The following is an 18,158-nucleotide window of genomic DNA, read 5'->3' on the forward strand; positions in this document are numbered from 1 at the left end:
AAAGGGGATCAGTATAAGAAAAGCACAGAGACAAAGAAAACATCTGACATACTGCAGTCTTCTGGGCTTCTAGAACATACTTGTGGGTAAAGGTATGACCACTATAACATCTTCTAAATAAAAGGTTTCAAATGCCAGATTTAAGGGATATTGACTATTATCTTATAGAAAATGTGAATCCACTGATGACTTATAATTCTACATAGGGGTATATTTAAGGAATATTGGTTGGATGGTAGAATCCAAGAAAGAAAGGGAGAAGACTCAAACAGAGATGTATGATAGTATCTCTATTGTCCACACACTACCCCCCAAAGAATAAAGAAAATATTGGGTTCAGTCACCTGATTTGCACTGATCCTATTGCCCTCATAACCAGGCCAGCTTCTTGAAGATTTATTGTGAAAAAACACAAAGAGGTATTTACAGCACAAAGTTTAAAGTCTTCTGATAGAAACACTAAGAGAAGAAAGTGCTTCTTACCAATCTGCTCAGAATGAATTTGCAATAAAATATTGTACTTTTGCAAAGAGATGAGGCATGACTAAGGAAGAACATGCATTAACTGCCCATAATTGCTGCTAAAAATTCACATGACATTAAATTAAGTTAGCTTAACCTTAAATTAAGAATCAAGAATATGTACAGAATAATAATGTTCTTCATCCAACAATTTATGCTTAATTTAACAAACAGTATAACTATGACGGCACATTCGGCACATGACCATGATGGTGATCTTGGAATTTTACAAAAGCAGCTCTCTTCGCAAGGGGAGAAACCATGCTAACCTCTTTCCATACTTCCTATTGATAATTCTTTAAAATTACCCACTTATCACAAAGTCAATAAACAATTCAAAAGACAAATTCAAAATCCCCTTGCTACATACGTACTTAGATATGACATCATTTCTACTAAAATATTCATGTATAATCAGGACACTTAAAAACGTGTTAAGTAAATTATAGAATATTCATAGTGTAGATATATTAAGAATTCTGTTCCAAGGGTTATTTTGCCTGATGCTAAATTAAAATAGAATTTGATAATGTCTATAAAATATAACTATCCAATAATATTTATAGAGGAAAATATAATGAAGGAAGTACAGTGAGATGCTAAGAGCAACTCCTGGAGTTAGTGTATTTCCAAGTAAAAATTCTTTTCATTTTTCTCTATTTTTCAAAAGAGTGGGTAGTATTATATTAAAAACCCTGCTTAAACAATATATATAGTCATTTTGCCAGGAACTGTCATTAACTCTAAAAAACAGTAAAGCTGAAACTGGGATGCCAAGAGACTTTTGCAACCATAAAGGTTTGGTTTATGGGCCTATCACAGTGGGTAACACATGGATAGCACTCAATAAACAGTCAGTCAATGAATGAGGTATGGAATAGAATAACAAGTCAGTTTGGGCGATTCTCTTAGTAAAAAATTCAGTTGGGTAGCATGATGCCAAGCAAAATATTTAATTGGTTATAAAATGTTAATTTCTACCTGATTGTTGTAGCAGAACCGGTGCAGTGAAATCCTGGGGAAACTCCAACTGTTCCTCATTAGTTACCTCTTGGCTCTACATTTAAGCTTAAGTTTTCTAAACACAGAACCAGACAGTGTAGTGAGGTAGCAATAGCGGGGTGACTGCGCTGGGTAACCCAGACTCCACTTTGTGAATTTACATGGTACTTTTTCAGTTTTACATAGTTATAGTGATATTTTAATTGCTTTCCCATCATCTTACATAGTCCACATAGAACTTCGTTCCTGAAAAACTCAAAGTCGTTTTATGGTTGTCACATTAAGATATAGTAAGTTCTTAGTGAGATTCTTGTGCTCAAATGTTGTGTTGTCTTGTCCTATGTTTTGCAGTTTCACTCAAGTCCCTTGCTGTGGAATACTGCCGTTCTTGTACACACTCTTCTCTTTGCCCAGTAGACCTTGCAATAAATTCCTTGTCCACTTATTAAATCTACTTGTATTCTAATTTCAGTGCTCAGCTTCTATGGCAACTCAGACATGATTATTTCTTCCTCTGTGCTTTGCATTTCTTTGTTGCTGCATTATTTTTCCCCAAAACTTAGTGGCTAAAGTAAATTTATTCTCTCACAATTTTTGTGCATTAAGGATCTTGGAGTGGTTTAGCTGGGTGGTTCTGGCTCGGGGTCTCTGGAAAGGTATGGACAATATATTGATCAGAGTTTCAATCATCTGAAGGCCAGACTGGAACTGTTGGATTTGCTTTTTGACAGAAGGCCTGGGTTCCTTTCCACATGGACCTCACCATTGGGCTGCTTGAGTGGCCTCACAACATGGCAGCTGGATTCTTCCAGAGCAAGTGATCCAAGAGGGAGAGCAAGGAGAAAGCTGCATGGCTGTGTAAGCCACAGTGCTTTGCAGATTCTAATCTTGATTGCTGCATACTTCTGCCACAGATTAAGCACTCAGTAAATACCACATGTAGGGGAAGGAAATTGAGCTCCATCTTTACGAAGGAGATCAAAATATTAATGGACATATTTTAAAACCACTACAGTTGTTCTTATTGTATTGTTATATTATAATTGTTTAAATATTTTCATTTGCCTTAAAGCTTTTATCTGATGCTATATAAAGTTGTAGTGATGATAGCCAAGTTAGAATCACATTTTTTAATTTTTAATCTCCCACTTAACTACGTATATGTTTGACTTTAATCAAGTTATTGAAACCTGAATCCCAGATTCCTCATCTTCAAAGTTGGAACTGTAATAATTAGCCTTGTTTCTGGAATGAGGAGGCATAATATAAATGAGAGTTCACCACAAATTAGAAAGTACCATATACATTTGTGAGTACTGGACCAGCCACCATACAATGCTGTGAGCCCTGTATTAGCACTAGAGAGTCTGAGTTCTAGAAATTCCTGCCAGAAGGCAAGAATCTTTTTATCTTTTCTCTTCTCTGCTTCAGAAGATTCCCCACATTTACATGTCCTTCAGATAGTAGGTGTTCAACAAGCATTTGCTACTATTGATGCTACTGAAATATTTGTTTCTGGTAGTTGTCCTGATTTTTTTTTCATTTAGGGTAAAGCAGGGGAAATTCTTTAGGTATAAATACTTCACAAACTAGAAAAGAAAGGCACTAAGAGGTGCAGAATGGTGCATTTTTAAGAACACTGGTTCTATGCTAAGGTGGTTTTGAGTTTAAAGCCCAGTCCTGCCACACAGGTGCTTTGTGAACTTCATGACTCTTCTAAGCCTTGATTTTCTTCATCTGTTACATGAGGATAAAGCACTACCTATTGGACAGGAGTGTAGCAGAGATTAAACGAGATAATGTAAGAGAAGCACCAAGAATATGCTTGCCACATAGTAAGTGCTTTATAAATGTATATTATCCTTCATCCTGTGATTATGATTATTATCAAATGGTACCATTATTAAGAAGGGCAAGGTGTTCAAACCAATGAAAGACCACATCCTCATGTTTGCAAGTCTCATTTTGGCACACTAAGATGACTTGAGCCTAGAAAAGAGTATTCTCCAAGATTTGCCTTGTCTACCTGGGTGGCTATCTATCTAAAACAGTCCGTCTGACTCAAACCCTTTCCATTTAGTGTCTTTATGAGCTCAGAGGCATGCAGAGCTATGAGCACATTTCAGATATTTGAAAAATAAACAATGAAATGTCTCATGCTTGCCACACATGTATTTTCCTTCCATGATTTAGGTTGGCTGGTTCTAAGCCATAAAAAAGTTTATAATAAGAAAGAAAAAAAAAAAAAGAATACATTTGCCAGCTAAACTCTGACCCCACCCCTCAAAACTTTCCAATTCAAGGTTAAGATGTGAACAAATGTTCCAACCAATATATTCATGAAAGATTTAATAATTACATTGCTTATGAAAGTTTAAACAGCTGCTTAAGTTAGTAAAATCAAACAAAAAATAAAAGGCTCCCACCCAGACAGAATAACCTGCTGTACTCTCTAAGAAGGTTTTTTACAAATCATCAGACTACGTATTCAGATGAAAAGCGAAACTGCGTTAGCTGTATAGCCTCTAACTATTCAATTATGTATGAAATGAGTTTGTCCACCCGGTCAATCAGGTTTTGTTTATTCCTTCGACAAGGGTCTTGACAGCATCAGCGTTAAGGCAGTTTCCAAGGGGATTGCCGAGCTTTTCAATAATTTATTTTAAAAAAACACATGCACATGAAATAGGCCAGGCCTTTTTCTCTAGGTTGTTTCACAGTATAACTCCACGAAAACAAGGTTCATTATCAAATGGATTCAGAAACTATAGGAACTCACATCACATTCTTTTAAAAAAGAATAACACCACACTTTGGGCTTCTATTGTTTGCTTGGAATAGACCCCATTCTGACTCTAGTCTTATAACCATTAGCATGATTAACTTTTACTCATGTGGTAGGGAAAAATGGAATCTCTCCAGAAAACTTTCTTGGGCTTCCTGGGCATACAGGGATCATGATGTGATTCCTTCCAGATCCCAGCCCAATGCCTCAAACTCCCTGTATTTGATGGTAAGATTGGCAGTCATACTTTTGTTTATGGCCATAGCATTATTTGAACGGTTTTCTTCATCAAGTCTTTTTATTCCTTTCCTCCTCCCTCCCTCACTTCCCCCCTTCCACTATTCTTTTTTTTTTTTTTTTTTTTTGGTGGTACTGGGGTTCCTGGAAGCCCTTCTACCTCCGGGCTATACTCCCAGACCTATTTTTATAGTTTTATTTAGAAACAGGGTCTCTTAAGCCAGTACAGCTGGCTTCGAACCTGTGTGATTCTCCTGTCTCCACTTCCCAAGCGCGGGGATTACAAGCGTGCGCCACCACGCCCGGCACCCCTTCCACTATTCTAATGGTATCTTCTCATTTATCTAAAGTCTCTTTTGTTTCCTATTTTCTCTCTAGCTTCCAGGATAAAAAAACATATGATGCTCTACTTTCTGAGACTGGCTAATCTCACTAAGCATAATATTTTCTAGCCCCATCCATTTTCCTGATAATGACACAATTTTGTTCATCTTTATGGCTGACTTAAATTCCATTGTGTTTATATACCATATCTTTACCATTTATCTGTTGATACACCTTGGTTGGTTCCATAATTTGGCTTTTGTAGATTATTGTGCTATAAACATAGATGTGCATCTATCACTATAGTATTCTGATTTTAATTCTTTTGTAAAAAATACCAAAGAGTGGTATAGCTAGGTCATATGATGGTTCTATTCCTAGTCTTTTAAGGAACCTTCTCACTGATCTCCATAGCAGCTATACTAATTGCAGTCCCACCAACAGTGTTTAAGAGTTCCTATTCCCACACCCTCACCAGCATTTATTATTGTTTGTATTCTTGATGATGACCATTCTAACTGACATAGATAAAATCTCAGTGTGGTTTTGAATAGGAGAGTTCCTATCTGTACTTGAGTACAAAATTAAAATAATGAAAACCCAGTAACACCCCTACTCTGTGAAAATATGCTCTGCTCTAACACCTTTTTCTGTTACTATCTAACAGTAAACAGTGAACCATCCATTGATAATAAAGTTTATCTTCAAGTATTTTTTCTAACTAATGGCCATGAGCCCAGAAGATAGAGGGTGGGGATAAGGTGGAGAGTAATACTAGTGGGAAAGGGCCAAGGTTACCACTAAACATCCAACAATGCACAGGCCAGCTCCCACAACAAGAGACTACTGGATGCCAAGAATCAACCGTAAAGATTCTGAGAAACTCTGCCCCACACTATAAAAGAGAAAAAAGTGAAGTGTTCAGTTAATGTATTAGAGCTTTCATTCTGATGGCTCACACTAGTCTTCATAATGCAACATTATATTTGGAATAATACTGGCATACAAAACTGAAAATTTTCTTTGAATCTAGAAAAATAACTGTTATAGGAAAGAGATATGTATAAAAAACCAATTTCCCTTTTCTAGGGCTTTATCAGAACAGGCTTGAATACTGTCAAGCCCTCCCGCCCCCCCATCCAAAACACTTTTTTTTTTCATAAAATTCCCTCAGAAGGTTTCTTGAATATATTAACATTTTAAAAATATTGCATTTCCTAAGCAAATCCCAGAATAAGACCTAGGAAATCACTGAGGATCAAAAGAAATGGGCCAGCCCCAAGAGTCAACAGTAGAGAATTCTTGTGAGGGAGAGTATCTCCGACAGGTGCAGTAAAACCTGAGTTTCGAATCAGTTTGCCCTCTGGTCAGGTCAATTGGAGGACAACTTTCCTTCTTGTGTTATTTGTTTGTTAAAGTGGAAAATAACGAAAGCATCCTAAAATAACCCTGAAAAAGGACTGAGAGCTCATATCCAAGCAGAGTTCATCCTGCACTGGGCTCTATACAAAGGATGCCCACGAGGCACCCTCTGTAGTATGAGAAAACAGATCCCTTAGTATCTTTCTACCAGTTTCTTCAACAGATTAATGTACTATAGTTATCTAAGATGTTATCACTGGCCATGGTAACCTGGTTAAAGAATACATTTTTCCTTTTTGCACAGTTTTTGTAAGTTAGATTTGTTAGTCTCACATTATTTCAAAACAAAACATTTCTTTTAATATGAGATAAATTGATTCTGGCTTTGTCTGTGGTCCTCCAATAAACAGATGCATCTAATTACCTGTTTAGTGAGAGCAAAGGGCATGAATGGAGGAGGCAACGGGAAAGAGGGCATCATAAAGATTCATTAACACTGCAGAGGTGACACTCATCAGATCCTCTTCTAAAGTGATAGGGAGTCAAAAGAGGAATGTTCCAAAGAGAATTTGGTTGAGGGAGGGAGAGGAGAAGAAATAGATAAATTTCCCAGATGAAGTCCCTCTATGGACATTCTAAGAAGACAACAAGAACCAGTGCGTACAAGAGTCTTTATGCCTGGGAAAGAGAAGAAAATTTTCAGAAGAAAAATGCCTAAGAGAAAGGTACACTATATCCTGTGGGATGACTCTTCAAGGGTGACACTGTTTATATTCTGAATTGATTCTGCATTCTCCAGATTTACACATCATTCAAGCCAGGTGCGGTGGCCCCCACCTGTAATCCCAGTACTTGGGAGGCCAATACAAGAGAACCTCAGGTTAGAGGACAGCTTCAGCAATATAGCAACACTCTCAACAACCTAGCAAGACCCTGCTTCAAAAATAAAAAATAAAAATATAAAATAAATCAGAGGTAGAATGACCTTGGATTCAATCCCCAGTACTACAAATAAGAAAAAAATTAAATATCATTCAGCTATAGTACCCAGGAATAATCAAATTTTTTAGGAATAGGAAGAAATGAGAAGTTAAAAAACCTAAAGTTCTATTTCATATGTGTTCCTATCATACATCTATTGTGTTTCTTCAGGCAAGTAACTTTTGGGTTCAGCTTCCTTACCTTAAAGCCATAAAGTTAGTACTCGGATCCCTATTCTAAGGATAATCTCTACAGATTTTATAAAATACAAAAAAAAACCCTATTCTTGGATGGCAACAGTTTTCCCATGAATTTCCATATACAAAACAGTTCATTAATGAATGAAAGTTGACATGCTATTGTTATCTTAGAGTCATGGAATACTGGCTAAGAAATAAAAAGCTCACATTCTCATTCCCTGACTCATTCCTCACCATATATGAACCTTGAGGAGACCATGGTGCTATAGTTTTGGTCTTCAGGAACCCCCCAAAGGTCATGTGTCAAAAGCTTGGTCTCGGGGTGGCACTATTAGGAGATGGCAGAACTCTTAGTGGGGAGCTTCTTAAGTGATAGGGGGCTGCCCTTAAGTGAGATCCTGTCTTCTTCCTTTTTCTTTTTCTTTTTTTTTTTTTTTTTTTTTTTGCTTCTGGCCACCAGGTGAGCAGTTTGTTCTACCATTTCCATCAGCACACACACCAGACACCCCAAGCAATGGATCTGCTCAAGCTGAAACCTCCAAAATAATTTTTTTCTTTTTATTACTATTTTAGGTATTTTGCCACAGTGATGGAAAGCTGTCTCACACACAAGATTTCTCAGGGATAAAGTTATTTGAAAAAAAAGTTCAGAGGTTAATGTCAGAGCTTCCAGAGAACTGCTTTCCCCAGTGAAACTCATTTCTTCAAAGTGTCCAGAATCTGCTGAATCCTGCAACATGCCCAAATCACAGAGAAGCCAGCTTCTGATGGAGTCAGAGTGGAGAGAGAATTCTGGACGTGGAGCAGCCAAAATGTGCCACTATGGATTCTTTATAAAGAGTAGGAATATATGTGCCTACTGTACATAATACCCCTATTCTACTATTTCCATATATTGAATCTGAATTTTAAAAAATATATTTGTATGATTGGCATTTTGAAAAATCCCATGGTAATTTATCCCAGGCTTATGGCTAGATTATGCAGTAGGGTTTTGAAATGGGCAAACGCAAATCATCCATCATATATACACTTTTCCTAAGCCAAAATTCTCTACACCTTGTCCATGGTTTGGGGGCTAAAACAGAAGGTTCTTTATATGCAAACTGCATACTTTTATTAAGGTTCTGTGCATACACAATGAGACACAAGAGACTTTTCTGAGTGTTATCACTGAAAAGTTTTTCTCAGCCACTGTCTGGTGTTAGCCCACCTCCCTCCCCTCTACCAACTCTCAAGTCACCCATGTGCCCAAAATCTGTGGGCAAAATAATGGTAATTTAAACATATCCTCTTTTTATTTAGAGATAATTTCCACTGAAACTAATTTACTCAGTTACTTAGCACCATCATTCTCTGTGTGCTGTGGACCAAAGTAGGAAAGTTATATCAGGGAAAAGTTAGTCAACCTAAACTATCAAAATGAACATTCATGTCACTGTCAACATTGCTGATAATTAAAAATAAAGTTGAATGATTTTAGTGAAGTTTGCCAGAGTTTTGGAGAGCTGAGTTCCCTCCCTGGCCCAGAAAACAACAGTTAATAGTTGGCCTTGAATCTCCACTCATACACTCCTCTTCTGCCTTTCTTTACCTCCAGCTTCTAATCATTTACAAATGGTAACATATAGCTCCCTTCTAACCCTCCCAAACCCTACCCTCTGTCTCTCTTCCTCCATCTTCTGCTCACCTCTGGTCACTCGCCCTAGCATTTATCTTCATTGTGACCTTTATCTTATAGGGAACAGGATGGAGGCCCAAAGGCAAGAAAATGACATGCTGAGATCAGTGTTATAAAAGATAACTTTGAGTTTCACTGCAAAGAACAGAAAGAGCAAGAAAGAGATCAGAAGGAAAAAAATCAGGAGGAAAATTAGGCCTGAATAAAGGCAATAACAGCCATAAAAGCAAGGTGGTAACGGGCTTCTTTTCAATAATACACTATAAGTAGATGGAATAGGATGTGATGATGCCTGACTGTGAGGCAGTGATAAGGAAGGGGGATTGAAAAGTAGCTTGAAGCTTTGTGGCTGTGCTGATAGGTAGTTACGGTTCATTTAACAGACACAAGAAACTAAGGTAAGGGACAAGGTCTGAGGGAGTTGGTGTGTTCAGGTGTGGACATACTGAGCTACATTCAGGGGCGATATCCAATATGTCAATGAACAATCATGTTGTAAAAAGACAAGAAAAGTTCTAGATTTAAAGAGGATCAAGATTCAGAAAATCCTCCAGCCATTTCCTTCTTTGTTTATTTTCTTCATTTTAATAAAACAAAATTATCTCTGTGTTGAGAACTGACTGCATGCCAAGTCCTGGAAACTGGGATTCCAGAAGGGAATCGAAAAGAAATAAAGTTAACTTGGTGCCAGCTCTCAGGGCATTTGACAGTTTTTGTGGGAAATGGCTCCTTAAAGGTGGCTACAGGTGATGGGAGAAGGGGAGAGTTAGCAGAGGGGGCTTCCTAGAAGAGGTGGCACTCATCAGGGATACAATGGCCTGTGCTTATTTAGGTTCATTAAGCAATCAACACCTGGATGGAGGACTACCTGCTTTTCAGCCGCCTTCACAGTATATTTCCCTTGTGGTCCCAGGTCAGCTTTAGAGCAGATTCCCTGCAAAGTACACAGCCTGAATTTCACTATCCTCATTTATATTCCTTCTGTGGAAGTGATGCTGAATCTTGTTTTGTGGGAGAACTTTTGATAATCTTCTACTTTTACATCTTGGTGACAAGGTATTTATGGTCAACTTTGGGGATGCTAGGCCACAGTAATGCAGAGGTGAAATTTTAATCCTGAATCCTGAGATCTCTCTGAAATCATCCATCGACCTACCTGAAAAAGGTACTACTCCTAGGGACTACAGAGAGTGGAGCATCTAGTTAGAGAAGCCAAGGTGCTTAAAAATTCAGACCAACCCAGCAATTCCTCTCCTAGAAGTTTACCCAAGAGAAACAAAATCATGTATCTACAGAAAGACTTACTCAAATACTTAAAAAAGAAAACAGGAACCACCACATGTCCACTAATTGCTGAATGGATAAACACATTGTGGTATATCCATATAATGAAGTAGTACTCAGCAATATAAAGAAACAACTAATAGAATACTACGGGTAAATTTCAAAAGCATTATACTAAGTGAAATGAGCCAAACATAAAAGGTAGATTCCATTTACATATAACTTTTTAGAAGAGACAAAAACTATAGCTGTAGATAGATTAGTGAGTACCAGTAGGAAGGAGAGGGAGTATAGAAAGGGATGAGTTGCAGAGGCCCCAGGAAATCTTTGGGAAACAGACCCTATTATGATTGTAGCAGTGGTTACATTTTTTATTACATACATTTTAAAAACCCATTGAATTACACACTTAAATGATATTGATTTACACACTTAAATTTCGTAAATTTACCTTATGAAATTTTATCTCAATAAAGATGATTAAAAGAAAAATAATAAATCAGGTTGGGCTGAGAAACAGACTCGTGCTGTCCAAGCTGAAAGACACTAGTGGCCTTCTGGAAGCTGTCAGAGCCAGCACCACGCCAGCCTCTGGCGTTCAGGAACTCTTCTATCTGAATGCTTTGGCCTCAACGCCTTCCCCACCCCCTGAATGCTCCGGTCGAAGGATCCCAATAACCCTTGCTCAGCTTGCCCCCCCATCCTTGGGGACAGAATTATCCTACTTAGCCAGACAACTCAAAATATGCAAATCCAATCCCCTAGTATTTGAGACTAGTAACCTGAAGATGACAAAACTATCCTGAAATTAATGGGACAGGGCAGGGGAGAACATGGTAAGAATTAAATGTTAAGGGGTCTGAGTGGTTAGAACCTGGAATACAGACTTCTAAGTCTTCTGCTGTTATCTGTTTTCCAAAGGGCAAGGAGCTGGGCCTGTTTTTTCTAACATTTGCAGTCATAGTTTCTCTCAGCTATTTTACTCCCTGTCATCTAGTGAGATCCTGCCTTTCCATTATCCCTGTGGCCACAGACCCATGGTTGATGATGCCTAAGTTCTTGGAAAGGGAGATAAGGTCCTGAATTTAAAACAGATCGGTACTTCATCCCAGGAGAAGTGCTGAATAGAGACCTGTGCAAAAGGCTGGTTTCTCTATCACAAACACATCAGTGTTCCTGTTTTTCTTCACCCCACTGATGCCATCAAACAAAATACAAGACTGAAATTTGCAAATAATGTTAATTATGAATTCTATTTTCAGAATTTCAATTACTACTAGTAAAGAAGATTTGAACCAGAAAACTCATGAGAACCAGTTTTTATACATTTGCCATCATATGAAATAAATTTAAATTCAAGGAGTGCCTCTGATGTGCTAGGTCATTTGATAGGGACTATCTAATCTAGTCCCCATAATAATTCTGCTACTTAGATAATGCCTTCCTTATTTTTGTAGGTGAATTCTCTACAACTCAGAGAATAAGTGATTTTCCCAAGTTTTATTTAATATTCAACTAGTATAGAGACTGGATCTACCTCTAAGACTTTTTAAAAATTCAAAGAGTGGAAACTGCAGATAAATTATAGGTTAAAGTTTGGTTTAATCCATAAAGTCCTGGATTTGAGTCTCTTCTCAGCCACTTACTAGTTGAATGAATCTGGGCAAATTAAGTTTTTTCTGGGTCAGTTTCCTTGCCTAAAAAATAAAAAAAAATATACCCAACTCTGCTGAGCTTTGGAAGGATTAAATAAGATAATTCACTCAATAGACATAATAAGCATTAGATTATTAGTATGCTCTTAAATGCCAGACTGTCTCCAAGTGAAAAAATATAACACATACGTATAAATTCCATTCTTGACTCTTCAAAGGTTGGATTCCATGGATCCCACTCTGTCCTTTAATTAATCCTGCTCTTCTTCACTATAACTTTTAATGGAAAAATAGAACCTTTCATAGAAATATATATATACCCTTAGCCTTTAATGAGTCTATAAGGACCATCTCTGCAGACTTATGTTTTCTCTTTACCAAACTAACTCTAAAAATGCAAACATGCCAGGTGTGGTGGTGCACACTTGTAATCACCGCACTTGGGAGGCGGAGACAGGAGGATGGCCCAAGTTCAAAGCCAGCCACGCTGGCTTAAGAGACCCTGTTTCCAAATATTAAAAAGTATAAAATAAGTCTGGGAGTGTAGCCTGGAGGTAGAAGGGCTTCCAGGAACCCCAGTACCACCAAAATATAAAATGCAAATGACCAAAATACCCTATTCCCAAAAAACCTATCACCCTCCTTCACCCACCTGTTCCGGATACTTGCTCCCAGTGATCTCTGCTACAGTGTTGAAGGAATTGGTATCTGGGTAGGTCTTTGCTCCCATCTTCAGTTGAATGATAATTCTGTTCCCACGAGAAGCCATTCTTGACATCATTTCTGCATCTTCCACTGCAATGCAGGCTGTTGGTATCTTAGGCACACCATCCTGGTATTCCTGAAAACCTGTGTGAGGACTTGGGAAAAGAAACCACCAGGTTACCTTGAAAGTAAAAATGAACCAAAAGTTCCTGTGTGTTAACATTTGAATTTTCATTGATCTATACACACAGAGAGTAGAAAAAGTGAGTGGTTTTGTTTTGATTTTAATGTATTTGTAATTTTTGCTTTTGATAAAAATAATACAAACCTCAATTTAATAATCATCTCAATGAAAACATTACATGAACTTTTTTGATAAGCTGGATAAGCCTTTAGAGCTGCAAATTGCCACAGACTCTGAAGGACAGAACAGTGCTTTTATGATCAACAGATGAGCATACACAAGAAGACAAGAGAACTTTGAAGTTCTTTAATGGACTTTGGAGACCAGAAGATCTAAACACCTAAAAGAAAACTGGTCCAGATAGTCTCATCCCTGTAGTCACTGACAACTGGAACTGAGCCTACTCTCCTCCCATCTAAACACAGAGGCCCGAATAAACAATTTAATGTTGGTGATAGAACACTGCACAGGAAAACTAGAACAATATCTGGGGAATATATTTGTGTTCCTAATGAAAAAAATGTTAAATAAGCCCAGATCCCTGATGGTACAAGAAATACTTACTATTGAAGTTTGTATTAATTTACTATTGGCTCAACCTCTATATATGCCAATGAAGTTTATCAAAATCATTGTGTAAAATGGATTGTTCAAACTGTCCCTTTGTTCCCCTCTGGTACAGCTCCATGACATCTTGGAACCAACTACTCCCAGACTTCAACCACACAGTTCCAGCTTCTCAGTGCTTGGCATAATCTATCAGTCTACTCCTGCCTTCTGTTCAAACAGAGGTTTGATGCTTCTCTCTTATAGAAGTGACTCTAATTTCCACATATAAAAAAAATAATGATCCAGTTTTAGCAAGAACTGCCTTCTTGGTGTGACTATTTTGTTTGAACCATATCTCAGGAAAAAAATTACTTAGAGAGACTGCATAGCAAAATGGTGTAGAACAGAAGCTCTGGAATTAGATGACCTGGATTAAAATCTGATCTATATAATATTACTAGGTGACCTTGGGAAAGTTATCCACATCTTTATTTCATATATCCTTGCAGATACTGTCTAATCTCAAGTCATTATTACCATATGAGTATACCTTTTATAGACATTTCCTAAATGTTTACTGAAAATTTTACTGTTCATCAAAAAAAAAAAAACAACTTATTAGCCCAGAACATAGAATACAGAGACCCTGAATCTGAATCCCTACTTTGGAGTGTGCATAACCCACTCTAGCTCTTAGTTCGGGCTCTGGAGTCACATAATCTAGGTTATATCTTGGTTCCAACATTCTATACCTACCTGACATTCAAGAAATTTAGATTATATCTCTGTTAATCTCATAACATTACTCTGAGGAACAAAAGAGGCAGCTCATACAAAGGATTCTAGACAGTGTTTGGAACATACTGAGTACTTAGTAAATAATAGTAGTTTAGTAGTTATCATTTCTTTAGTGCTAATTTTCCCACTGAGTTGGTAGATAATAATGAATTTGAAAATTACCTTGCAACACGTAGGAAGACAATCTAAATATTAATTACTTACATTATGTTATGTAATGTCTGGGATTTAACAAAGTCTCTTTGTTCTCAGACTCTCTTACTCAAGAGAAGGTCACCATAGCACTTCTTAAAAGTCTCTTTTAAATACCGTTTCTACACAGGTGTGAACTAATAAGTTACAGGTAAGAGTTCATAAAGTACAGACAGTGAAAGAGGCCTGTACTTATGGATATCTAGGGGAAGTGACACTGAGAGGCATCTTTTAACTTTGATTCTGAATTAAAAATATACAGGCCTTTGGTTTTGCAAGTAAGCATGTTTTCCACTGGTTTGTCCATCATTTTCAATAAAAGAATACAAAATAAAAACTCAATACATTTTTAAAATTCTGAACTTTCACTATAGTAAAATTGTCATGGAGTTGCCAATTAGAATAAACAACACCTTCCTGCCTCCATTTATAAGCCCCATCTACAGCTTAACACTAGCAAAGGATAAACTACAAAGAAAGTAAAAAAAAAACCAAAAAGGTAAAAATCACATGATCATGCCAATAGATGCAGAAAAAGTCTTTAACAAAATTCAACATCCTTTCATGATAAAAGTCCTGAAGAAAATGTGTATAGAAGGCTTTTACCTCAACATAAAGGCTATAAATGAATAAACATTATACTAAAAGTAAAAAACTAAAGTATTCCCTCTTAAATCAGGAATAAACAAGGATATCCACTCTTAATACTCCTATTAAATATAGTACTTGAATTTTAGCCAGAGAAATTAGACAATAGGAAAAAATAGAAGGAATATAGACAGGAATGGAAGAAGACAAATTATTTCTACTTGATATGATATCATCCTATACTTAGAAGATACTAAAAACTCAACTTTTAGATCTTATTTAAGAACTGAACAAAGTAGCAGAATATAAAATCAACATACAAAAATCAATAGATTGTTCTATGCCTTCAAATGCTGAGAAAGAAATCGGGAAAAAATTCTATTCACAACAGTTAAAAAAGAGGAGGTAAAACTATCTCTGTTCATAGATGATATGATTTTATATTTAAAAATCCTAAGGAACACACACACACATACACACACACACACACACACACACACACACACACACACTTGAACTAAATAGAAATTTCAGCAAGGTTGCAGGATATAAGATCAACATACAAAATCTAGTTGTGTGGGTTGTATGATGATGTATTAGTCGTCACTGATATTATAAAATTCCTTTATAAATAGAAAACATTATTTAGGTTACTATTTTGGAGTTTCAAGAGCATGGTTCCTGCACTAGTCCAGTTTTGGTTAGGACTTCATTGTAAGTGGCAGATGGTAGAGGATGTGGGGGAATGAACAAGTGATTACATCTTGAAACAGTAGCAGAGAGGAGGAGATGGGCCAGGTTTGTTCCTTACAAAATAGCTCTTTTAGAAGAACTCTAAAATGGCCACATAAGAAATACCTACCCCCAAAATGATATAAGGACCTCCCACTAGACCCCACCCCTCAAAGTTTCCACCACTTCTCAGTAGTTCAACTCTGGGGACCATGTTCCCTACATGTGAACCTTTTGGGGGACATAAACCATATGCAAACTATATCACAGAGCAATGAAAAAAGTGCAGTAACATTATAGTGGAAAGGGATATCTGAAAATTAAGTAACGAATCCCATGTACATTAGTAACAAAAATAATAAAATGCTACAAATAAATTTAACAGAGGAAGTATGAGGCTTAAACATTTGGAACTAAAAATATTGTTAAAATAAATTAAGCACCAAAACGAATGAAAAAACGTCCAATGGCTATGGATTGGAAGACTCATTGTTAAGATGATAAGACTATCCAAATTTATTCACAGGTTTAAAGCAATCTCCTAAAAAAATTCTTAAGAAAATTGATTAGCATTCGGGAGGCAGAGACCAGAGAATTGTGGTTCACAGACAGCTTCAGCTACTTGGTGAGGCCCTTAGCAACTCAGTGAGACCCTGCTTAAAAAAAAAAAAAAAAAAAAAGACTAAAATCATAGGGCTGGGAGTGCAGCTCAGAGGTAGAATGTCCCTGGGTTTCATCCCCAGTACCTCAAAAAAAAATTGACAAGAAGATTCTATAATTCATATTAAAAATCAAAGGACTCAAAATAACTGATAGAAATCTAAAAACTAAAACAAAAATAAAGTTGGAGAACTCACATTTCTAAATTTTAAAACTTACTACAAATCTATAGTAATGTAGACAGCGTGGCATTGGTATAAGGATAGATCTATAAATCAATAGAAGAGAGTTGAGAGCCCAGAAATAAATTCAATTTCTTTTAAAGAAGGACACCAAGATAATTCAATAGGGATAGAAAAGTATTTTCAAAAAATGGTGCTGGGCCAACCAGCTATACACATGTAAAAGAATGAAGTTGCAACCTTATATCCTAACATGTACAAAAGTTTATTTAAAATAAATAATGTGCCCAAATGGAATATCTAAAACTATAAAACTTCATGACCTTGAGTAAGGAAGTTGTTTCTTAGATACAATATCAAAAATCATAGCAACAAAAAAATAGATGAATTGAACAATCAGAATGTTAAACTTTCATGCTTCAAAGGACACCATCAAAGGCTAAAAAGTCAATACATAGAATGGGAGAAATTTTTTGAAAATCATATGTCTGATATGGCAGATTAATTACCAAGTTTGGCAAGGTTGTAGGACACAAGATCAATATATAAAAATCAATTGTACAGAATCTAAAAAATATATAAAAGGCTCTCAACAACTCAATAATAAAAAGACAACCCAATTTAAAAATGAGCAAAGAATCTGAATAGATTATTTCTCCAAAGATAGTAGAGGAATGAGTGATAAGCACATGAAAGTATTGTGCACATCATTAGCCATAAAGGAAATGCAAATCAAAACACAAGATGCTACTTCACACTCACTAGAGTGGCTACGATGAAAGGGACAGAGAAAAAGGACTGGAGAGGATGCAGAGAGGCTTGAACGCTGGTACATCACTTTGGGGAATTTAAAGTGGTGTAGCTACTTTAGCAAACAATATGATATTACCTCAAAAAGTTAAAAATGTACTTACTATAGACCCAGAAATTTTATAACTTATTATATATTCAAGACAATCCAAAATACATGTTCACACAAAAATCTGCATGTAAACATTCATAGCAGCATTATTTATAATAGTCAAAAGGTAGAAATAAAGCTGGGTGTAGTGGCACATGCTTGTAATCCCAGCATTTGGGAGGCTGAGACAGGAGGATTGCAGTCACAGACAGCCTCAGCTACTACTTAGTGAGGCCCTCTGCAACTCAGTAAGACTCTGTTTGAAAATAAAAAATAAAAAAATAGGGCTGGGAGTGTATCTTGGAGGTAGAATGCCTCTGGATCCTATCCCCAGTATCACAAAAGGTAGAAATAGCTCTAATATTATCAATTGATAAATTGGTAAACAAAAGGCAGTACATCCATTCTATGGAATATTATTTATCAATTAAAAAATCTTTTGGTACATGGTACAATATGGACAGACTTTGAAAAACATTCTCTAAATGAAAGAAGCTAGATACAGAAGACTACATTTTTTTTTTTTTTTTTTTTTTTTTGGTGGTACTGGGGTTCCTGGAAGCCCTTCTACATCCGGGCTATACTCCCAGACCTATTTTTACATTTTTATTTGGAAACAGGGTCTCCTAAGCCA

The 18,158-nt window shown here is 36.6% G+C and overlaps 1 protein-coding gene across 1 annotated transcript in view; it reads right to left on the minus strand.

Moving 5' to 3' along the window:
* Positions 1-18,158, minus strand: part of CPQ (carboxypeptidase Q) — a gene marked incomplete at its 3' end in the record, with an annotated part of 413,030 nt that overhangs the window by 302,605 nt on the left and 92,267 nt on the right. The window contains exon 3 of the mRNA XM_080693957.1: positions 12,686-12,893. Within this exon, the coding sequence (XP_080550083.1) occupies positions 12,686-12,893 (208 nt within the window). The remainder of the gene's footprint in view (positions 1-12,685; positions 12,894-18,158) is intronic.

Source organism: Muscardinus avellanarius (assembly GCF_963383645.1).
Source record: "Muscardinus avellanarius genome assembly, chromosome: 4".
NCBI classification, from domain to species: domain Eukaryota; kingdom Metazoa; phylum Chordata; class Mammalia; order Rodentia; family Gliridae; genus Muscardinus; species Muscardinus avellanarius.